Source organism: Colobus angolensis, unplaced genomic scaffold, assembly GCF_000951035.1.
Source record: "Colobus angolensis palliatus isolate OR3802 unplaced genomic scaffold, Cang.pa_1.0 Scaffold188, whole genome shotgun sequence".
Classification (NCBI taxonomy): Eukaryota; Metazoa; Chordata; class Mammalia; order Primates; family Cercopithecidae; genus Colobus; species Colobus angolensis.
This window is the reverse complement of record NW_012115021.1, coordinates 1,412,620-1,437,792: the sequence shown is the minus strand read 5'-3', so window position 1 is coordinate 1,437,792 and position 25,173 is coordinate 1,412,620. Positions and strand designations below refer to the sequence as shown.

The following is a 25,173-nucleotide window of genomic DNA, read 5'->3' as shown; positions in this document are numbered from 1 at the left end:
GCGATCTCGGCTCACTGCAACCTCTGCCTCCCGGGTTCAAACGATTCTCATGCCTCAGCCTCCTGAGTAGCTGGGATTACAGGCGTGTGCCACCATGCCCAGCTAATTTTTGTATTTTTAGTAGAGACAGGGTTTCACCATGTTGACCAGTCTGGTCTTGAACTCCTGACCTCAGGTGATCAACCTGCCTTGGCCTCCCAAAGTGCTGGGATTACAGACGTGAGCAACTGTGCCTGGCCAGAAAAAATAAAGTTCTAAGAAAATAGCATACACTGAGGTAGTGAAAAATGATGTTCTACCCCTCCACATTATTGATGTCTTTCCATAAGGTCTGATTTGGTTTGCAACATCTCCCAACTAGAAATCACATGCAGCTTTCATTCGTGTGTCATTATATTTTCTTTTCCAAGTTATTAGTAAGGACGTTAAGAACATCAGATGTAAAATGAGTCATGACGGTAATTCGAAAGACACCACCCATATAGAATATTCCCTGCCATTTATCATCACCCTTTACTTATAGTTTTTTACAGTTAATATCTTCGTGACTAAGTAGACGATGTAAAGTAATTTCCAATGCATGCTGATCCAAATAAAGTATTGAGACATTGTATCAAATGTTTTCAAACTCAAAAACATATTTCCTGGTCTTCTAATTAAACCCATGAATTCCTTATTCATACATCTGTAAGGGACTGAAAAAAAGAGTTAACTTCACTTCGTAATGTTTTTCATATATGCTCAAGGATAATGCTTACAGATTCCTCATTTCCCAGTATTTGAAGAAGTATTGATTTAAAGGTTGTCACCTATTTGCATAGGATCCATAGCTTAATTGTTCAGTTTTCTAGCAGTTCTCTAGTTCTTCGTAAGTAAAAATTCTTTTGAAACACAAATCAAAGTAATTACAGTTTCTCAAATGGGAGAAAAAACAAGTGTGATGAAAACTAGGCTCCCCAAATTTTGAGGTTCCATTTTTTTTTCTGTTACTCTTAGAACTATTTACATTAAGTATATCATAATTTTAAAATTATACAGATTTCACAGATACTTTCATTTCTCAGCTATTTGACAAGCATCTCCACTTAACATGAACATACTTTGATTTTGCTGACTTCAAAAACCATGACTGACTTTTTTTTTTAAATGGGATTCAAGTTTGGGGTGGGGACAGATTCAGTAAATGCAGTTAAGATGAACCTTTTTGTAGAGTAAATTCTGGTCTGGTGAAGCAAAAGGTCAATATAGTCTGTACTTGGCAGTCATTCATATTCATTCATTCTTTCATTCATTTTAACTTCAGTTTAATAGCAAGTCTTGGGAGGAACAGGAGTCTTAAGGTTGTAAGTTCTCTTTTAAGATACCTGAGTTTTAGGCAAATTAAATCCTCATTATCTGAATAAATGGTAAGTCTTTCATTATTCATTTTGCATGTTCTCATCTTCCTGTACTAAAATATTTCCCCATTATTTTCTGCTTTCTCTGTAATACACACAAAGGCACCAAGCCACAAAAACATGAAATCACCTATTTTAATCATGTGCTTCTTAAATGGTGCTTTTTGCGGTTATGTTATTTTTTAAGAGGGATATTTTGGTTTTTTTTAGGAAGAGTAGGGAAGACAATGTGCACAGTAAAATATCCCAATTGATACATTTTTCTGGTCTTGAGAAATTCCTTGTCCTTTTCTATTACAATGGAGAATGTTCCTTTCAATGTTCTCCACTTATAAGTTCCGGAGAGCAGCAATTCTTCTTTGTGCCTTCCACAAAGACCTGCTATAGGCTCTGCACAGAGAAAACACAATACAGATTCATGGAACATGGTGACAAAGGAAGACAAAGACCAGGAACAGTACTGTTGGAACTGACAACACATTCCCTACTCCTGAGATATTACATTTTATCTAGTTCAGACATAAAGGTTTCGGTTGGTTATCTACCCAAATTTATAGGGACTTTCAGTAACAGATTTCCAAACACTCACCCCCATAGGACAATGAATAGTTTATCAACCCTCATTACTGGCTACTTCTCCATTATTTCCAACCTGATTACCATGCTTCAAGTTAAATTGTGCCCTGCTGGGCACAGTGGCTCACGCCTGTAATCCTAGCATTTTGGGAAGCCAAGGCAAGAGGATCACTTGACACCAGGAGTTCAAGACTAGCCTGAACAATGTGGTAAAAACTCACCTCTGCAAAAAATTTAAAAATTAGCTGGGCATGGTGGTGCACACCTGTAGTCCCAGCTACACAGGAGGCTGAGGCAGGAGGATTGCTTAAGCCTGGGAGGTCGAGGAGGCTGCAATGAGCCATGATCATGTCACTGGACACTAACCTGGGCAACAGAGCAAGACCCTCTCTCAATCAATCAATCAATGGGGCTCCTCTCCCTCAGTCACCAGAGAGACCAGAGAACAGTTAACTGTCAAATCCTACATAATATATTTCCTCATGGACTCCGTTTACTCATCTCTCTCTACTGCAATGACCACTTTGTGCAGTAGAGAGTGGTTTCTCTACCACTTCTGATTTCTAATTTCTTAACCATCATCACTGCCTTATGTCATCACCTCCTAGGATACTACCCCTACTTCTTTCTAGCCACTCAATTTCATGCCAAGATGATCAACTCCCAATCTTCAACTGATACAGAAAAGTCAGGGTTGGGCTACGCACAAACACACTGCTGCTCTGCGGCCCCACAGAACAAATTTTATTACTTGGAAACTTAGTGATCACTCCCTGACCTAGCTGTATCTCTTTCAGCCTCTCATTAATTTTCTCAAGACCCCTTTTCATCTCTTATCCAGACCACTTTTCTCCTCTCCTGCCAAATGACCTATGACTAAAGATCATAGAAACCTAGAGTTGCTTGAAATCTTGGGCACTGCATACAAAAATCATACCAAAATGTCAGAGATCCTAAAACCCTTCACTGGAAAGTACAGCAAGGTTGTCTATGAATTACATTCTGCTCACCTCTATTGCAAATTGATATTGTGACAGGAATTGCTCAGGCAGATTATTTCCATGTGTGGGCATAGAGTTACCAGCTTCATAATGTTTTAGCTTCTTCTGAATTGAAAAAAACAACAGTATTGTACGTCTACTTTCTCTGCTTCTAACAATGCCTGAATGTAAAGGGAGTAACAGGGTTTGAGGCAAAATAAATACATGATTAGACACGTAAAATATACAAGGCATTTTGTTCTTCCAATGTAGTAACTAGACAATGCTAAGCACTACATCAAGAGGACAGTTTTGGACCACTCTAGGATCTAAAAATATTGACACTTTTTACATAATTACTCCTCTTGTTATCGACTTTGTGAATAGTCTAGAAAACGTACCCAAGAAGTTCCAGAAAAGCTGCTTTTAATAGAGAGAGAAAATGAGAACCCAACTAAGAATTCAAAATAAAAAGAACAGATTGAGCAGATGTTACCAAAACAAATGGAGCAAAATAAATTAAAGTCACTGGTGGGTGAAAAATCTTAGCAAGTAAAAGAAGAAAAAGAAAATGAGGCAGTAAATCCATCTTTATCATTTCTACTTTCCTCATTTTAAATGACAAAACAGAAATACAACTTCTGAGTGATACAGACCTCAACTTTCTGCCTTCACTTTACCAAACCATGCCTATTTGATTCCTAAGAGTTCAAGGACAACTTTAATTGAGGTGACACTTCTGAGTCACAGGGCATTCGTAAAATGGCTTGAGGATGGCCTTTTGATAAAGAAGTGTCTTTTAGAGGCAATTCCAGCACACTTTTATTTTGTGAATTGCTCATCTTACAGCCCGGGTTTAGAGAGAGAAAAAAATATCTATTAGAGGTGTAATATCTATTAGAGGTTTATTGTGATGTTTCAATTTGTTTCTAGAGCATTTGTGGCTATACATTTATTTGGGATCTAGCCTCCAACATTAAGAGCCTGAGCTGGGAATAAGGCTGTCATCCTGTAGCTTTTAAACGGCCTCCAATGCCACAGAGAAGTACAAAACAGGCTGCTGACTGACTGATCTCTGTGATCTAAATTCTTTAAATGTAAGAAAAGACACATCACCATGCAGTCAAAGTAAGCTGGATAGCTTCTTTTAAAGTTGCCAGTTTTTATATAGCATTAAACTCATTCCATTCCACTGAAACCCAGTTGGCTAGAATATCATTTTACAACTAGTGAGAATATCAGAGAGAAAAAGACAGCTATTTACAAAGACATGATAGTTTTAATAGCCACTCAAATTTTTAAAACCTTGGATTTCAGGAACCAAATGCATCTGCATACTTCAGGATATAAATATTATGAAAAAAATTATTAATACAAGTAAAGAACAAAAGAGGGTCACAATTAAATACTTAGACTTTAGTACACTCCACTAAAGGCTACCAATTGAATTATTAAATAAACGATTCAGCAAATAATTTGTAAAACACGGACTTTCATTTTCTACCCCTAAGGAATTCCAGAGTACAAGGTGAAGAGGAAAAAAAAAATATCAATCACAAAACTAGCTTTATCCACTACGTAAGATGAATCAGATACCATCACTTAGAATTATTAATAACAGTTGCACAAAAGATAAATTCATCTTTTTTTCAAAATAACTGTTTTAAATCCACTCTCCAGTAAACCTTTGACTATAGATTCAGGTAAGTGGATGGGGCAACATGAAAAGCAGCAATCCTGGTCACCATTAAACCTCTGAAACCAAGTAACTACCTGGGCACTCCACTCATTTTTTTCCTTGAGGCTGTGTGAACAGTGGGGCTGTGTTCTTCCTTTAAGCAATTTGTAGTCTCTTCAGATTACATGACTGATCAGCTAGTTAATGGTGATTCTAAGACTGTTTCCCAACTCATCATTTCAAGATGAGAATAATAATAATTTCCTTCCCCCTTAGTGACAGGCAACACGAACACCAACTCTAATTGCAATGAGATACCACTTCACATCCATTAGGATGGCTACAAGAAGAAAAAAAACCAGAAAATAACAAGTGTTGGTGAGGACATGGAGAAACTGGAACTCTCATGCATTGCTGGTGGGAATGTAAAACAATGCAGCCACTGTAGAAAACAGTAGAGCAGTTCCCCAAAAAAATATAAATCGGAGTTCCCATATGATTCAGCAATTCTACTTCTGGAGACATATCTAAAATAACTGAAAGCAAGAACTCAAACAAATATTGGTATGCCAATGAAGATTGTAGCATTATTCACAATAGCCAAAAGATAGAAAAAACCCAAATGTCCATCAACAGATGAATGGATAAACAAAATGAATTATATCCACAGAATGAAATAACACTCAGCCTTAAAAAGAAAAGAAATTCTGATATGTGCCACAACATGGATGAACTTTGAAGACATCATGCTAAGTGAAATAAGTCAGTCATAAAAGGACAAATATCCCATGATTCCACATATGTGAAGTACCTAGTCAAATTCATAGAGACAGAAAGAAGAAAGGTGGCTGCCAGAAGTCAGGGATAGGAGGCATAGGAGGTTACTGTTTAATGGGTACAGAGTTTCATTTTGGCAAGATGAAAAAGTTCTGGAGATGGATAGTGATGATGGTTACACAAATATATGAATGTACTTAATATCACTGAACTACACACTTAAAAATGGTTAAGGTGGCTAGGCACAGTGGCTCATGCCTGTAATCCCAGCACTTTGGAAGGCTGAGGTGAGAGAAACCTTTGAGGCTAGGAGTTCAAAACCAGTCTGGGGGCAACATAGTAAGACCCTGTCTCTACAAAAGGAATAAAAAGGCCAGGCACAGTGGCTCACGCCTGTAATCCCAGCACTTTGAGAGGCCGAGGCGGGCGGATTACGAGGTCAGGAGATCAAAACCATCCTGGCTAACACGGTGAAATCCCGTCTCCACTAAAAATACAAAAAATTAGCCAGGCATGGTGGTGGGCGCCTGTAGACCCAGCTACTCGGGAGGCTGAGGCAGGAGAATGGCGTGAACCCGGGGGGCGCAGCTTCTTGCAGCGAGCCAAGAACACGCCACTGTACTCCAGCCTGAGCGACAGAGAGAGACTCCATCTCAAAGAAAAAAGAAAAAAGAAATAAAAAAGTCAGTTAGGCATGGTGGCTCATGTCTGTACTCCCAGCTACTCGGGAGGCTGAGGCAGGAGGATCACTTGAGCCCAGGAGGTCAAGACTGCAGTGAGCTGTGATCACACCACTGCACTCCAGACTGGGTGACAGAGTGAGACTCTGTCTCAAAAAACAAAACAAAGCATAAAATGGCAAAGGTAGTAAAATTTATGATGTTATATTATTTTACAACAATAAAAAACCAATTCCACATATCTGCAAGAGTGCTTATACTTTTACCGTGATTTCCACCAGGAAGTAAAGTTAAGTGTATAGGATTCAGAAAGTCTTACTTTTGTTCTGTTGGGATTTCTTTTTTTTTTTTTTTAACCACATACTTGAATTATTTTCATTAAAAACAAAACTAGCCAGAATTAAGTTGACCTTTAACCTAGAAATTCCTCTCTTAAAAATTCAGCCTAAGGAAATAATCAGGGAAGAAACAATGATGGATATACAAGAAGGTTGTCTTTAATGTTAAAAATGGGGGAGCAACTTAAATAGTTATCCTTGGGAGATTGCTTCAACAAATGGTGCTGCATCTCTACAAGGGACAGAGACCCTAGGGAAATCATGAGGCTATCTGACAGAAAAAGGGGTCCCACAGTACATTAAGTTTTTAAAAACAGGCAACATTTGATATGACTTCATTATTGAATGAAGAGTGATGTGTGTACTGCATGCATATTCAGGCTCAAAAAAAGGTCTGGAAGAGGTCGGGTGTGGTGGCTCATACCTGTAATCCCAGCACTTTGGGAGGCCAAGGTGGATGGATCATCTGAGGTCAGGAGTTCGAGACGAGCCTGGCCAACATGGTGAAACTCTGTCTCTACTAAAAATACAAAAATTAGCCGGGCATGGTGGCGGGCACCTGTAGTCCCAGCTACTCAGGAGGCTGAGGCAGCAGAATCGCTTGAACCTGGGAGGTGGAAGTTGCAGTGAGCCGAGATTACACCACTGTACTCCAGCCTGGGTGACAGGGTGAGACTCTTTCAAAAAAAAAAAGTCTGGAAGGATACATATAAAATGTTAACTATGGTTGTTCCTGAATGATAGGATTGTGGGTAATTTTTTTTTTTTTTTTTTTTTTTTTTTTTTTGACACAGGGTCTCACTCTGTCACCCAGGCTGGAGTGCAGTGACACAATCTCAGCTCACTGCAGCTTCAACCTCCCAGGCTCAGGTGATTCCCCCACCTCAGCCTCCCAAGTAGCTGGGACTACAGGTGTGCATGCCACCACACCCAGCTAATTTTTGTATTTTTCGTAGAGACAGGGTTTTGCCATGTTGCCAAGGCTAGTCTCAAACTCCTGACCTCAAGTGATCCAACTGCCTCAGCCTCCCAAAGTGCTGGGATTACAAGCATGAGCCACTGCAGCTGGCTGAGGGTGATTTCTATTTTATTTCTTTGTAGTCTTCAACTTTGAAGAATTATTATTATTATTATTATTATTATTATTATTATTACAAAGAGCTCTTGTAATGAGAGAAGTAACAGAGCTATTTCCATTTTGAGAAACAAACAAGCAAAGGGTTCAGGGAGCACTCACCAGTGCAACAAGTAGCTCACACATCATGTGGCCAAGGCAAAACCTGTCAGGCCCCCCAAGGGCTACCATTCCTCTTCCATCTCCAGGCCCTAGCTGCTGAGAGTTTTCCATGTTTTTCACACCTTACAATCAATCATGCTTTCACTCATTTCCCCAAGGAAGATTCACCATCTTAATTTTGCATATAAATACCTCATTCAGATTTCTACTCATCAGAACTCAGAACAAAGACATCCAGCATAAGATCAGCAAACATAAGCTATCTTTCCCTAGGAAAATCCTGTCAAGTCATTGCCTACGAATATATTTTTATTCTAGCCAACCCCTAACAGCACTCTCCTCATATATCTGCCTCTGTCCTCCTTTCTAGGCAAGCAACAGATGCCATTTAAAAACCTTTCAAGAAGTTCCCCTACTCTTAAAATGATAAGTTAAAACAATGTGTTTCCTTTTCGCCACGCTATTTTTTTTTTTTTTGTAATTTTGAAAATAGTATAAGTTAAAGCTAACAGAAAAAGACATAAAGGGACATATTTTATAGACCTCATCAATTCCCCCCTTAAAAATTTTTTTCAATGAGAGACAGGGATATGCAAGACATATGACACACAGTAAGCCTTACTTATCCTGTGGTTTATTTAGGGAATTTTGTGTTTGGAAAATGACAGACTTCTGCTTTTAGGTAGACAAATATGAACAACTCACAGAGAAAAACAAGACCACTTATTTCTAGCAAACTTTTAGAAAATCAAAATAATTTAGTGTCTTAATTTTTCTCTATACATGAGTACATACCTAGAAATGCCCAGCACTACAAACTAGCCAAATATCTTTACCTCGATCATAAAAAAGCAGTTCAACAGCACCCAGAAGCCACTACTCACAGCTGCTCCACTCACAAAGAAAACTCCAAATGTCGGTGCCCCTCAAGAGTGAAACGTCCCACAGCTGGCTTGCTCTGCATGGACATACCCTTCTCTCCTAAGCTAACCTGAAAAGCAAGCTGGATTTGTTTACTGCACAAACATCTGTAATTGCTAAACATCTCTGTGACATGGTGTAACAGTTACTGCTTGTGCAAACTGCCCATCTAAATTTCTCTCTGCAATATGAGCACATGAAAACCCAAGACACAGAGAGATTGGAAACATCTGTAAAAATTAATGGCCAAATTGACCAAAGCAGGAGGGATTAAAACAGCTAAATAGCTCCAGAGTAACATCCAGCTTTAGTAAATAATCCCTATACTCGATAGGTTCCTCCTCAGCTTATCCATAGCTCCCCTCTGTGGGATCCTAGCTGGCACACACATTGTTTCAACCCACTAATGCAAACCCATTACCCAGTCCTGCTACAAAATGTTATATACAGATAAGATACAGGTTAAGTGGATTTATTACAACTCTAAAAGCAAAAAAGAAAAGAAAAAGAAAAAAAGAAAAAAAAAAGGAATACCTCTTCTCCCATGATGCAGCCAGCCTCCTCTCTTCAGTTTGAAAAGGTCCCAGAACTCCCCTGGAATCCTCCCACTTCCTTCCAACAGCACTGAGCCTCAGGACCCAGCCTAACCCTGAGTCATACTTGGGACCAAACGAGGAATGGGGAGAACAAAGCTCGCATTTGTTTATGGTTCAGGAAGCCAGGGCCGATTCATGGCTTGGGTGGCTTCGCGAGAAGTCCTCCTCCCTTGCCTATGTTGCTGCTACAATCTGGGCTCCCTTCTGGGGCCCCCAGGTGTGACCATTTGGACAAGGAACACACTGAGGGAGTGTTTATTTGGCAAGACCTAGTGATCACTTCTGTTTAAAAATGCCAGAGAAGAAATAAAAAGCCCACTATCTTTCAACAGATCATACGGCTAGAGAGAGAGGGATATCTAGAATATAGTCTGTATATGACATATCAATCATGAACATGCCTGTATTTTAAGCAAATATAATCAGTTGCATTACACAAAGATTACACACACACACACACAAACTGAAGAAGGAAAAACAGCCGTGGCTTTATGGAAATACTTCCCCTAGGAAAAATATAGCAAGATTGCTGCCATGTCATCAGGAGTATCCTAACGGGCTGGAATGAAATATTTAAATCACAATCTTGTTCTTTCCCCCAAAAGAGATACCATTTTAATCGCCACTTCAATCAATCTAGAGTGCAGTGGTTAAGTGTTCAAAACTCTGGAGCCAGAGTGTTTGAGATCAAAATCCCAGTTGAGCTACTTCCTGGCTTTGTGATCCTGAACAACTTATTCAAACTTTGTTCATCTCAGTTTCCTTATCTATAAAATGGGGATAACGGCACCAACCGATAGGGCTGTCTGGAAGATTAAATAATATATGTAAAGTACTTACAAAAGTGCTTGGCACACAGTAAATATCATATTAGCCACAATTACAAGTTCAGGATAATTTCACAAATCAGGATGCCAAGTAAATAGTATCCTTATCTTACCACATTTCTCATATACTCAGACTTTGATGACCTGTTTCAGTTAATTATGGTCAATATTTAAATTTTTAATTAAACTAATTTAAAAACTATTTGCTTAATATTTATTAACTGCCTACACTGTATCCAACTCTGTAAGGGGCTTTACATAAGATGCTGTCCCAGTACTCAAGAAATTTACAATCTCCTTGGGTAAATAAGACATAAATCTGTTTACTTATCACACACACACACACACACAAATGTAGGTGATGTCACTAGTTGGTAAATGACAAATATAATACAATTGCTACAGAATTAGCATTTGGAATTCAGAGGACAGATAAAAAATTACCTTATCAAAACCCAACTAGGATGGAGGAGAATAAACAAATCTCCTGTGAAGAAGGATTCCAAATCATTTCTCCAGATACTCCTCCCTCAAGGAGGTAGAGTGAAACTCCCCACTCTTTAAGTGGGAGGGGCACAGAGTACCCTTTTTCCAAAGAGTCAAATATGGAAAGAGGGAAAAAAACAGAACTTTCTAGTGGAGAAACCTGACTAACACCTACGTCAGCCAAGGTGACTAAGGTTAACATCTACAGCAATAAGTATGGAATTAATATGGTGTAATGAGAGCACTTCACCTCTGTGGTCTTCCTCCCAAAAACCCACAACTCCAATCTACTCATGAGAAAAACTTCAGACAAATGCTTATTTAAGGACATTCTACAAAACTGAAAATTGCCAAGGTCATCAAAAATAAAGAAAGTCTGGAAAATTGTTAAAGCCTAACAAGATGAGAAATCTGAATGTGGTATTTTAGATGGGATCCTGGAACAGAAAAAGTACACTGGATAAAAACTAAGGACATCTGAATAAAGCATGGATGTTAGTCAATAATGATAATATGGGCCAGGTATGGTGGCTCACGCCTGTAATCCTAGCACTTTGGGAGGCCAAGGTGGGTGGATTACTTGAGCTGAGGAGTTCAAGACCAGCCTGGTCAACATGGTGAAAACCCATCTCTACTAAAAATACAAAAATTATCCAGACGTGGCGGCGGGTGCCTGTAATCCCAGCTACTCAGAAGGCTGAGGCAGGAGAATTGCTTGAATCGGGGGGGCGGGAGCGGAGGTTGCAGTGAGCCGAGATTGCGCCACTGCACTCCAGCCTGGGCGACAGAGCAAGACTCTGTCTCAAAAAAAAAAAAAAAAGATAATATGAAATGTACCATGTTAATGCAAGATGTTAACAAAAGAGGAAGCTGGGTGTAAGGTATGTAGGAACTCTATTATCTTCACAACTTTTCCATAAATCTAAAACTACTCTAAAATTAAAAGTTGATTAAAAAACTAATTAGAAAGGTAAACCTGCTGAATGTAAAGGTATATATAAATAAACAATCACAATAAATATCTGTGACTTATAGTCATACATGTTTATGCCCATGTGTATATCATGTAAATCTATTTAACAAGGCCCTCTCAACTTAAAATTTAAAAATTGTCTCTATCTTCTTAGCCTATCTATTAATGAAGATAGTAGAATGCTGACTTCTGGCTTTTTCATTCCCAAAATACACAAAAGAATTTTCTTTGAAAGGAAACTTGGCTCTTCTGTCAGTGTTGCTGCCAACCCAGGCAACGGCGATCCAGCTTAAAGAGTGTGCATGAGGTGGGCCCATCTGCCCCTTTCCAAGAGCTACTAGAAGTTCCTGGTGCTTGGCCAATTAGTCATCAACCACGGAGCCCCGGGGCTGGCAAGTCTCCCAGCTACTTCCTCTCCCATCTCCAGTTCACATTCCTCAGCACCTCCCCAGTTATCTCTCTAAAGTATAAATCTGATCATGCTGCTGCCCAACTGAACTCCTTCACCAACTTGCCCGCCCACCCAGAAGAAGGGCAGCTTGTGAGTGGGCTGGCAGAGCCCTGCAGGAAGAGGCACCGCCTCCCCTTCAGCTGCCCACTTCCTCCACTACCACCACCACGGCCCCTGCACCCCAGCCTAACCCACCTCTTCCTTCAATATACTCATGCTCTCTCCTTGTTCACACACACACTGCTAGTACCACGAATTCCCAACATCTTTTAACACCTTGCTCATATACCACTTTCCTTAAAAAGAGACCCAGGATACCCCATCCCTTCCTTCTTGACCTGGAGGAAAGTTAGTAGTTTCTTCCTTTCTATTCTCATTGATGCTTTGGACATGCCTCTGCTAGTCTTTCCCCTTACATTATGACTTTTATACATACCCCCTTCTCTCCAATGTAGGGACAACGCAAAGCATTAAATGAGAAGCCTGTATATGACAGCTGATCCAAGGTATGACTTAGGGCAGGAGGTGTTAACTCCATTCAGATGAACCACACCAGACCTACTCCACCCCAAATAAATAACCTGTCAGGTAAAAAAACTGCACTTACTATGCAAATAAAACATCTAGACATGCCATTTGGCCAATCCCTTTCCAAATGGATTGCCACCCCTTTGTTCATTTACATAGAAATCCCAGAGCTACCACTGCTAATCCATAAAAGGCATTCAATAAAGCTTCACACTGCTGATTCATAAAAGGCATTCAATAAAGCTTCAGTGAATGAATGAATGAATGAGTGAATTAATGAACAAATGGAAGAGTGAATCTGAGTTAGACCGCAAGCAGATCCCAACCAGAATTGGATTAGCACAAAACACTATCTTCATTCATCCAGTCCACAAATATTTACTGAGGGCCAACTATCATTTAACAACTATTTTTATGAACAGTAAATGGTGACTAACACAGACAAGGTCCCAAATTATGGCACTTACTTTCTAGCAGCTGACATTTAAGACTTGGTGATGTGAAACAAACAGCTAACACAGATATAGCAAAATTCCATTGTACTTCTTGGAGTTTGAAATTTGCCATAATAAAAAATTAAAGAGGCCAGGCACAGTGGCTCATGCCTGTAATCCCAGCACTTTGGAAGGCTGAGGCAGGTGGATCACCAGAGGTCAGGAGTTCAAGACCAGCCTGGCCAACATGGTGAAACCCCATCTCTACTAAAAATACAAAAGTTAGCCGGGCATGGTAGCCCACATCCATAATCCCAGCTACTTGGGAGGCTGAGGCAAGAGAATTGCTTGAACCTGGGAGGCAGAGGTTGCCACTGCACTCCAGCCTGGATGACAGAGCAAGACCCTGCCTCAAAACTAAAATAAAATAAAAAATAAATAAACAATAAAGAAATAGCCCTGGAAAATGTACTGTCATTTATAGGTACTCTTTCAACTTGAATAACAATAAGGACAATAATAACTAACATTAATCAAGTGATTACTATGTGCCAGGCACTTCTCTAACCATTACATGTTACTTAATCCTCACAACAAGCCTCTGGGGTATATTCTCTTGTTACTCTAATTTTACAGATGAGGAATCAAAAGCACTGAGTGGTTAAGTAACTTGTCCCAGGAAGAGGGAGAGTTGAGATTTGAACCTGGGCTATCTGTCCTCCATGTTTAATAACCACTATACTTTTTTTTTTTTCTTTTTTTTTAAGGAGTCTCACTCTGTCGCCCAGGCTGGAGTGCAGTGGCACAATCTCAGCTCATTGCAACCTCTACCTCCCGGGTTCAAGCAATTCTCCTGCCTCAGCCTCCTGAGTAGCTGGGGCTACAGGCACATGCCACCACACCTAGCTAATTTTTTGTATTTTTAGTAGAGACGGGGTTTCACCATGTTAGCCAGGATGGTCTCCATCTTCTGAACTCATGATCCACCTGCCTCGGCTTTCCAAAGTGCTGAGATTACAGGCGTGAGCCACGGCACCCGGCCAACCACTATACTCTTAAAAACGCAATTTGAAAACCTTCTGGGAACGTGATTCCTGGTGACAATCTGGCTGCAACTAAATATTTCTTAGACAATACACTAGGCTGAGTGTTTCAGAAAGTTCACGTCAAACATATACAAAACAGAAAGCAGCACCCAACATGACAAAGAATAATCCTGTAATACTGGTTCACTGTTTCTGTTTCCCTTTCCCTACCAGCTCCCCTCCTCCTTCCTTACTTTTCCAGATCAGGAAACAAAACAGATACTCTGAGGAGAAAGAAGCCAAAGTCTGAAAATGTATCTCAGGTAGTCTTCTTTATTTTTTTTTTATTTAATTTTTGTGGGTATATAATAGGTGTATTTATGGGGTACATGAGATGTTTTGATGCAGGCACGCACTGTGAAATAAGCACATCATGGAGAATGTCTGAAAATCCCAAATACTTCATTCAACCCAGGCAACCAGCGGGCATCTTAACACCATCTGCTCATTAAAAACCACAGGTTTTCCAACAACTCAAGAGACACCGTCTTATTTTTCAACCAAAATGAGGGACAGCTCATTTAGGTCTCAGATAATCACAACAAGGTTTTGACCCTTGTGTTTAATCAGTCAAAGAGTATATCTCATTAGCTTCTGGAGGTCTCTAGAGCTTATTTCTAGTCTTCAAAGGATTAGAACATAGATCTCTCATTTTTAAGGAACAAAGATCATCACTTTATTGACATGTTTTAACTTTATATGATTATACAGTTTAATACATTTTTACTAGAATGGATAAAAAGACTACCTGGGTGGGGGCTGGGTGGAAGGTGGGGATGGTTAATGGATACATAAAAAATAGAAAGAATGAATAAGACCCACTATTTGGTAGCACAACAGGATTACTATAGTCAATAATAACTTAATTGTACATTTTAAAATAACTTAGAGTATAATTTTATTGTTTATAACTCAAAGGATAAATGCTTGAGGGATGGATACCCCATTCTCCATGATGTGCTTATTTCATAGTGCATGCCTGTATCAAAACATCTCATGTACCCCATACATACACCTATTATGTACCCAGAAAAATTAAATACAAAAAAGACTACCTGAGATACATATGAAAATATTTAAATTCTCTTACTGTAATTTGGCTAATTAAAAACTTGATTAGTGACTCTCATTTATACACAATTTTAATTCTAATTATCTGTCACAAGTGAAAGCCACAATGTAGATACCATAAAGGCATTAACTTGGGTGACTATAATTCTATAAATGAGATTCAAGATGACAAGAGTTGAAAAAGAGACTGTTACAAACACAACACCTTTTAGAAAGTGTAGACAGAATTCAAGAGAGAGATGTCAGAAGTCACTAATGGAAATCAGCTAAGACAGGAAGACCGTGGGAAAGAAGCTTCTTGAAAGATTTCTCTGTAGGGAATCCAGTAAACAACCAACCTGGCAAACCATGAAGTTTAGAAATCTCTTTTCCAGCAAGGCAAAAAAGACTGCTTTTTCCAATAATTAAGTCGGCCAAGACTGGTAGTGCCTAAAGGGCTAGGACATGGAATCAGCTGGTACCAAAAAGCCAGCATTATTCTATATAAAGCCACGTCAGGTTAGGTCCTGAGACTCACTCGAGTATCTGTAACTTACCTATCCATGTGTAATACCTGACACTCCTTTCCTTAAGTGGTTGGTCAGAAGTGATGATCTAAGCGACTCATAAAAAGGGAAGGAGTTTAGAAAAAGAGAGTAGGGCCAGGCTGGGGTCACAGGAAAATAGCCTGATGAGGAAATTCCCTCTCAGGTCCATAGGTGAGAGACAGAGGTACCAGCTGCACTCATGAGAAAACAATCCTGTCTGGGCTGCCTTCTTGCTCAGAGTCTTCCAACCCAATCTCTAGGCTGATGACTCTGAAACCTACATTTACAGTTCTCTCCCAGCCACCAGACTTATTTATCCATCTGCCTGCTGGATGCCTCTACTTGATACAGTGCCACAAGAAACCTCCAAATCCAGCTAGTCTAACCCATGTCCTTCCTCCCCAAATATCTTCTTTTTTTTTTTTGAGACGGAGTCTCGCTCTGTCACCCAGGCTGGAGTGCAGTGGCCAGATCTCAGCTCACTGCAAGCTCCGTCTCCCGGGTTCACGCCATTCTCCTGCCTCAGCCTCCCGAGTAGCTGGGACTACAGGCGCCCGCTACCTCGCCCGGCTAGTTTTTTGTATTTTTAGTAGAGACGGGGTTTCACCGTGTTAGCCAGGATGGTCTCGATCTCCTGACCTCGTGATCCGCCCGTCTCGGCCTCCCAAAGTGCTGGGATTACAGGCTTGAGCCACCGCGCCCGGCCCCCAAATATCTTCTTTCTCCAGTGTCTTCTAATCCGAAAATAGTACTCAGCTGCTTAAGCCAGTTGCCCAAGGCACCATCTTCAAGTCCTCCCTCTTCTTTATCCCCCACATACTATCAAACTTGATTCTATCTTCAAAATATTTCCCCAAACCATCCATTTCCCTCCATGACAATAGTTCAAGCTGTTAAAACATCCCTTACCTTGATGTCCCCTTCTATGTAAAGAAATTCAAATGGATGCTCTCTGGACACAATTAGACACTCCTGCCATTCTCTTCCCCTTTATGTATCCTTCCCTGGGAGAGTGAAATTACTTATCTGATAGGTGAATTTAAGAAAAATATACTGGGCATGCTCAGCTTAGCTCTTCTCTTTCCTCCTCTTGGAAGTTAGCCTTCTCTGCTGTTCCTCAAGGGGCAGGTCCTTCTATGTCACATTGGCCTGAGTTAGTCCAATGTTGCTGAGATTGTGTGGGCAAATCTGTCTAATTCTGGGAATCAGCTGCTGGCAGGCCCATTTGTCTCTCACACTAATCTATATCTTCCAACTTTGCCTTCATCAGTAATGACATGCAATAAAACATATGCATAGCGAGATCACAAATCGTAAGTGTTCAGCTTGAGACCATTTCACAAAATAAAATAAGGTCTATACAAATAGAGGGATATACCATGTTCATGAATTAGAAAGGTACCAATTGTCATCAAAAGTATCTACAGATTCAATGCAATCTCAATCAAAATTCCAGGAGGGTTTTTTTTTTTTTTTTTTGATGATGATGATGGGGGATTGACAAACTGATTCTAAAATTTAAATTAAAATACAAAGGGCCAAGAATAACTTAGGTAATCTTGAAGAGGAATAAATACCTAGACAGCATAGAATGGGCACAAGGAAAAACAGACCCACAGAACAGAGTCCAGAAATAGGCCTACTTATATATAGCCACTTAGGTTATGACTAAGGTGATAGGGCTGTGCAGTGTAGAAAGGATAATCTTTTCAATAAAGAGTGCTGGGTCAACTGGATATCTATAATGAAAAAAAAATCAGCAAAATACTTTGATTATCCATTCACTCACTCATCTAATTAACTGCTTTAGAACCTAGATTTGGAGTAGGGGGCTATTTATCAGGAAAGCCAGCATGTTTCTGTTACTTCTCTTTTGAATTTTACTCACCCTGTCTTCTGTAATCTACTCCCCACACTGCAGTTGGAATACTTTCTCTAAACCACCTATCTGATCATGCCACTCTCTTGCTTAAAACACTTTGATAGTTTCCCATTGCTCTCAAGATCAAGTCCAACTTCTTAACAAGTCTCACAAGACTCTTCATGATCTGGGACCTGCTTCTTTCCCCACATCCTGCTGGAGCCTCTACACATCATCTGTGCTATCTCTTTCCCCCTTCAAGACACTTATAGATGTTGCTCTCCCTACCTTAATAACTCTATGCCTACTAGACCCATGGTTTTCAGCCTCAACATCACTTCCTGTAAGAAGCTGGTACACACGCACATGAACGAACACCTTCGAGCCTCCCTAATAACTCACCACTTCTTGCAATGCCTGAGGGCTCCTACAGCACAACACTGTGTTCTCAGCCTGATTATGGCATTTCCTATACTCTATTATTATTGTTTATTTACTTTTCTGTAGCTCCCTGAGGGCAGTGACGTGGTCTCCCTCACCACTGTATCGTCAGTACTGAGCATAATTAGTGAGCACTCAATACACGCTAGCTGAAATGAGTCATATTTAGAAAGTATTTTCAGGTATGTATTTTTTAAGTCCTGTGAGGTAGGATAGGTAAAAAAAAAAAAAAGTATTCCCATTTTACAGATGGCCCAGCTGAGGCCAACTTTGCCGAGGTCAATCAGCTAGGACGATAGTACTATGGCCCTATAATTTTCTAAGGTTAAACTTGGTTCATCTTTAGCCACATAGCATTTTCCATTATTTTGATACAGCACATACTTACAACTGAGCTTGGTTTAAATGGTACATGTTTCTCCAAGGTTCTTTTTTTCCCCCTTTAACCTATTTCAAGGGAAATTTCCAACATACACAAAAATAGAGTCTAATGAACCCCCATGTATACACCATCCAGTTTCAACAAATAACAACTCATGATCAATGTCTCCTCTATGCTCCACTCTTTCATCTTCTGGACTATAGGAAGCAAGTCCCAGACATTAAATCATCTCAGCTGTAAATATTTCAGTTAAATGGTACATTCAACAAATCATTTGGAGACATACCCACTTGGTGGTATTTAAAAGATTCATAAATGGAATCCTTCCTTATAGCTTGGTAAGAGAAGCAAGAATAACTACATGAACTATTTATTCACAGTTGGTGGAGGGATGTTATGCAATATCTTTCCTGGTATATAATCTAATCATTAACTCGGGTAGGGTAATATAGATTAAAATATAAGATAAGCACAAGATTATCTACTGACTCAGAAAGTGGATCTTAATACTTCACAAACTTAGCCAGGTATGGTGGCTCAAACCTGTAATCCCAACACTTTGGAAGGCCGAGGTGGGTGGATCATTTGAGGTCAGGAGTTCAAGACCAGCCTGGTTAACATGGTGAAACCCCGTCTCTACTAAAAATACAAAAAAAAAAAAGTTAAGCTGGGTGTGGTGATGTGCGCCTGTAATCCCAGCTACTTAGGAGACTGAGGCACGACAATCGCTTGAACCTGGGAGGCAGACGTTGCCGTGAGCCGAGCTTGTGCCACTGCACTCTAGCCTAGGTGACAGAGCAAGACTCTGTTTCAAAATTAATAAAGAAATAAACTTCACAAATGAAAAGTATAATATGATGCTCACAGCTGTTAATAATTGTCAGATTCCCTTTTTCCCTCATCCAAGTTATCAAGCCAGACATTTCAGAAGGCCAACTGTCCCAGCCTGAGCAGGAGACCTACTTGAGACTCACCTACTGAATGCTTTCACACAAGATCCAATTTGTGCTTCTAAAAATCAAAACAACGAGCTCAATTCTCAAAGGAAGCTTTCTTCCTTAGACATAAATCTTAGACACAAAACCATCTCAAAAGTGATGAAAATTAGGTTTTATGCTAATAAAACAGTATCACACTTATTGGCTCTTGTGCCAGGTTGTACAATAACATGATGGATCCATAAATCTATGCAACTATCTGTGGCGCCAACAACACAGGGTGGAGATAGTTTCAAATGTCTTAGATGTTGTAAAAATTGTCCACACCCAGAAAGCAGGCTGGGAAGTTTATGTTTTCCCCAGAGGTTCCACATGAGAAATGGGTTTAGGGAGCTTCCAGCATATGGTTTCATTCTGCAGACAAATCAGGAATCAAGATGCATACATGAATGCATACACACACACACACACACACACACACACGTCAAATATCCCTATCTGAAATGCTTGGGACCAGAAGTGTTTTGGATTTCAGAATTTTTTCTCTTTTTGCATTCTGGAATATCAGCAGAATACATCCAGGTTGAGCATCCCTAATCCAAAAATCCGAAATCCAAAATGCTCCGATGAACATTTACTTTGAGAATCATATTGGTCCTCAATAAGTTTCTATTTTGCAGCGTTTCAGATTTTGGATTAGGGATGTTCAATACCCATGTGCACACACATATATGTATCTGATGAAGTTAACACTTCATGGCACCAATATCAATGCAATAAGTCAACTCTCTGCTTCACAGAGGTGCAGTGAACTATACAATTGATATATTTTCAACTATACAAGTGCTACATTATCTCACCCAATACTCTCATTCTAGAGATGTCTGTAATCTCTAAAGTGTAGCATTAACACAGATTTTAATATTATTCATTCAACAATATTTATCGAGCACCTACAATGTGCCATGCACTGTTCTAAGCACATAGATTAGTAAACAAATAAGTGATAGATACAACAAAAATAAATCTGTTAGAAGATGGTATGTGCCACAGAGAACAAAATATTTAGTGCCAGGAAGGGGGATGGCGTGAGGTTTCTGCTAAGATGGCATGGAGGAAAGGGAGGCAGCCGAGTGGGCAGGTAGATGCAGAGTGGCCCAGGCCGAGGAGACCACTGCAGCAAATGCCCCCCGTAGGAGTATGCATGGCATGTCTGAGGAAGAGCAAGGACCCAGAACGAAGAAAGTGAAGGGAGAGCAGTGGGGGAGGAAGTCCCAGCAGTAATGAGGATCGGGTCCCACTTTTTTTCTCAGGAAAGCCTTGGCAGGGGTGTGAGCAGATGAGTAGCATGATGTGACTTGGGTTTTCAAAGGTTCTCCCTGGCTTCGCTCTTAAGACTAAACTGTAGGGGGATGGGGAGAGGCAGAAATCACTATGAAGGAGCAGTGGAAGTGATGAGACCTAGGTGGATGATGGACACACTTAGGAGGCGGAGCTGAGAGAAAGAGTCAGGGACAACTTGAGGGTTTCTGTCTTGAGCAATAGGAGTGGGAGATGGCACTGCCTTCAACTGAGATGGGGAAGGCTGTGGGTAGAGCAGCTGGAGGAGGATGATGAGTTCAGGTTTAGGCAAATGGATATGAATCTAAGATCTTCAAGTGGAGATATTGAAGTAAGCAGGCAGTTGGACATACAGCTCTGAGGTTCAGGAAAGAAATGTGCTGGGATAAAAACTTTCAAGTATTATATTTGACATTGACATTGCTATCAACAGTACTTCAATTTATTATTGGTAGCTAAAACTAATATTAATAGCAATAATTAGAGTCATACACACACACACACACATACACAAACACACACACAGTCCTCCCACATGAAGAAGATAAAGGCCAGGAATCATAAAGCAAACAAAAGGAATAAACTGTTTGCTGACTGAGTCAATGGTCATTTTCACTTCAACCACTTGAATAAAATGAAGAAAAACTGCATCCATTGTTCCTTTCCAACATGGGGACTTGCTCTTTTGTAAATGTTTACAGGAATCTGAATGTGACAACATGAAACACAAGTGAGCTCAAGAGCTGGGACACTAGTTTTCAGATCTTGAAAAATATCATATATTGATTGCTGAAAGGAAAAATGCTGGCTGAAAGAAACTTCAACATTGAAAAAAAAAGAGTTTAAATGAAACAGTTTTTAATTTCTAGGTATCTGCCCTTTCTGCCTGACTCATCTCTAGAGGGATTTAGTGTTCGAAAAGTTTCCTTTTCAGATTCTGTTTCTAATGCATGATGACACTGGGCAAGGTTGTTGAGGGTGGGTAGAGGGGTGGATGTCCTACAGCTGCAGAAGATGATGCAACCTTTAAAATATTATCCCAGCAAAAACAAACAAACAAACAAACACACTTAAAAGTCACCCATAAACCTGAATTAGAGAGGTTGCCAATACCCCATTCCCCAAATCTGCTGGCACAGACGTCAAAGCAAACATTTCAGCAGTAGATCGAATTAACAAACATTCCTTAAGCACAGCACAAGTGTAGCTTATTATAATCTGGAAAATTCCACGGTATTTATCAACTCCTAAGCAAGGCTACAATGCTTAGAAGTATACCACAGTAGACGTCATCGGCAGCCACAAGCGGGAGGGCTCTGGGTGTGTTGCTGTGGTAACCACGTACTCAGCAGCAACATGCTGCCTGCCTCTTGCTAGCCCAGAACCAGAGGCAGAAGCAAACAGCCAGCTTCCTGTAGGGAACCCAGGGAGTCACAGCACAGGCCATCTCCATCATTCACACCCGCGGGAGACTTCCTTTAAACAGTCTGAGATTATCTCCAACTAACTCTTAGAGAAAAGGTGCACAATTCCTTCACTCTAGTGCAGAACCACAGTCAGCACACCCAAGTACAAAGCACTAGAGAAAGGTACAAGGAGAGGAGAGAGACTGGCCAGTGTCTGAAAAGTGTCAGGGTCATGCACTTAGGTGGGTCCAGGAATGAGGGGTTTTTCTGGGAAGCAGATAGAGAAGTGTTGGTCCATTTGAAAAGTCCTCCTGAGAAACTTTCCCTAGAGAGATCAGCAAGAAAGAAAGCAGCAAACTAGAGCATGAGCCTTTCGAGGGAAGTCGTTCCCACATAGAGGCAGAGCTAAAAAAGGAGACAGGACAAACAGCTAGTACATGAGGACATGGAAATCCTAAAAGAGGAATTGGAAGCTTCTGGCACCAAACCCCACAACGTACTTTTGGATATTCCACATTATGTTGAAATCAAATAGAAACTGTCAAACATACCTTTTCCACTGGAAGAAAGTCATTTTCTACTTCAATTGACCTTGGTCTTAGTTTGATTGGCTTGTCTTTGAAAATGTCTCCAAAGCCCACTCCCTTAACTTTCTTGGGCTGGATTGCTGCAGTTGCCACTGTCCCGTTGGCACCTTCAGACTTGGTGCTGCTTGAGTCACCCCCATCACTCTCAGAGCCTGTGGTTTCCCTTAAACCTGTCAAGAGGGGGAATGGGGAGAGAAAGAGCTCAGAAATCAGCCAGAGCCCTGAAGAAGAACTTCACAACCGGCCAGGAACCACCTCTAAAAGTGTGACTGGACACAGGATAACTTGCACTAGGCTTTTGTCTTCAGTATGTTGAGTAGTTTGACTGGCTCTGAGTTTTGTTTGATCTCCCCATTCCTTACTTTTAATTTTAAGATGTGAATCAAAACAACTTTTCAGCAAATCTAATTCCAAAGCAGAGATCTTCGTACATGTGAAATTCACCCCTCTTTAGCCGGGAGCCTAGTTTTGATCCAAATTTGTTTTGCCATAGCCTGTGCAATAGTAACCCTTCCCCACCCAGCTGGTCGCCTCCCCACCCAGTCAGTACCACATACTGTACCTCCAATCTCTATGACTCATGTCAATTAGCAATTAGCAATGAAAGTAACATTTCCTAAAGGGAAACTGTAAAGCTAAAAGCCATTTAAACAAATTAGCAATTAAAGAAACCACACAAAATTATAACTGCCAAAGAATTAAATCTTTTTGGATGGCTTCACAAGGAATAAATGCATGCAGACATATTTCTCTAGGAAAGCATTAAAGCAAACTTGACATTAAGATGGTTTCACTAGCAAGATGATCAGGTTTGTTAAAGGGGGAAAGAAAGCCGTCCTCCCAGAGGCCAGAATCCCCCAAACCTACAGCCCTTCTTCTCTCCTTTAAACACCATTGTTTTCCCAAAGCTGAATACCTTTCCAAAGAAGAACACTGGGGACATGATAGTCTTTCTCTGACCTTCTGTGGCATGTGTTTGGGAGTCATAAAATAGTTATCAGCAAGACAACATGGACACTTACCTCCCCAGATTCTTTTTTTCCCATGCTCTGCCCATAATCATGTTCCTAAAAGGAAGAGCCTATTTGTGTCTAGTTAATTTCTGGATGTACCTTCTTCCTTTGATGGTCAGTATATCAATTATGCCATAAAAGGGCAGGATTCAAAGAATATTTTATGGAATACTAAACTCTATCATTAACCTGTCTCTGAAAGCCTCTAGAGGTGTAGAATAGCTCCTGAACATTTACTACATAACTCCTGATCACAACCATGCCCTTGAAATGAAAGTACGCCATCAAATGTTGTTCTCTATTAGCCAATTGTGCATTATCTTCCTACAGGTAAGGTGGCCTCCTAGTCCATAAGAATGATACACCAAATACTTGCTCACATAAAATCTCATAAAATGTTGAAGTCATTCAAATAAGGAAGTCTCAGTGCAGGAAGAAACTGTTAAATGAAAACAGACAAAATATAGAAAGGTCATTATAAACTGCTAACATGTTTCAGAATCAAATCCTTAAAACAATGGTTTTGTTTGTTGTTGCTGCTGTTTTCCATAAAAATGGTATTTTTAAGCCAAAAGGTGGGGGAGGAGGAAGATCCCCGGTGTACATTTTAATTAACTGAAAACCAGCATTTGTGAGCAAGAACACAGGACTGAATGAGGAACAGCCCACAACAAGGGGGTCGGCTGCAATTCACAGGACAGGATTAGAGTGTGTAAACATTAAGAACCCTCCCCCCATTAGCTATCCATTTGTGTGTTTATCTGTTCATTGTTTTTGCAAATATCCCTGCTGGAGATACAATTTTGGAGTCTAAATATTGTATCACTTCCCCCTCAACATGTTCTCATTTTGCCGTATGGATTCTTTCTATGTGATAAATGACTTGTATATTCCTTTCTGGCTTGGAAAGAGCCATTCGAGGGTGAAATAACGAAACCATTAGTGGAAAGAAACCATCACCACCCCCGTCCCTCAGCACGCTCCTCCCATCACCACCAGAAGGCAGCAGGGCAGACAGATTAGGGCAAGTCTATTTTAGTTTTCCAAAGAAAAGAATTTGAAGGGTTCTTCTATCATTCACCATTAGCTAGAACCATAATATTTTCAGCCACTGCCATCCTCATTTCACTGAGCTTCTGGTTTTTGGGATTTACTGTCTTCTGGGCTCATCTTAATATGTTTATACTAATCACTGTGAGAAATACTCTACGTTACACAGGGAGAGGCTGCACAGTCATTCAACCACACAAGCATGGCCCGGGAAGGAAACACACGGCAGATTTTTCTTCCAGAACTTCTGGAAGGCTGGTTCTATCACTTCTAAGTGTATAAATTAAATATCTAACTATCTGTGTGGGTAAAAAATAATTCAAAATCTAGTTCCTTCCCTTTAGAGGGAAAGAAAGGTGACTTTTCATTTTCATGTTCATTTGGTGATATATCTTTTAGTGACTCATGCCCGTCATGCATGTTATCCCATAAAATGTCCCCATGTCAGGCCCAGAATGCCAGGTGACACTCTTGGGTTGTGCAACCCAGAGTGCGGACTGTGGATAGGGGTTGGTTCATGAAGGGCTCATTACAGGTAGGCAGTGGTGAGAGAACTACAGAAAGTATGGTGACTGGGGCGATGCTTTACTGT

The 25,173-nt window shown here is 40.3% G+C and overlaps 1 protein-coding gene across 4 annotated transcripts in view; it reads right to left on the bottom strand.

The window, feature by feature from the left end:
- Positions 1-25,173, bottom strand: part of SH3KBP1 (SH3-domain kinase binding protein 1) — a 311,350-nt gene that overhangs the window by 134,897 nt on the left and 151,280 nt on the right. For 2 of the 4 annotated variants that reach the window (XM_011940194.1, XM_011940195.1), the window contains one exon: positions 22,483-22,688. In XM_011940194.1, the coding sequence (XP_011795584.1) occupies positions 22,483-22,688 (206 nt within the window). Of the gene's footprint in view, positions 1-8,547; positions 8,774-9,118; positions 9,372-22,482; positions 22,689-25,173 lie in introns of those variants that run through there. The other 2 variants (XM_011940197.1, XM_011940198.1) reach the window with 2 other exon arrangements.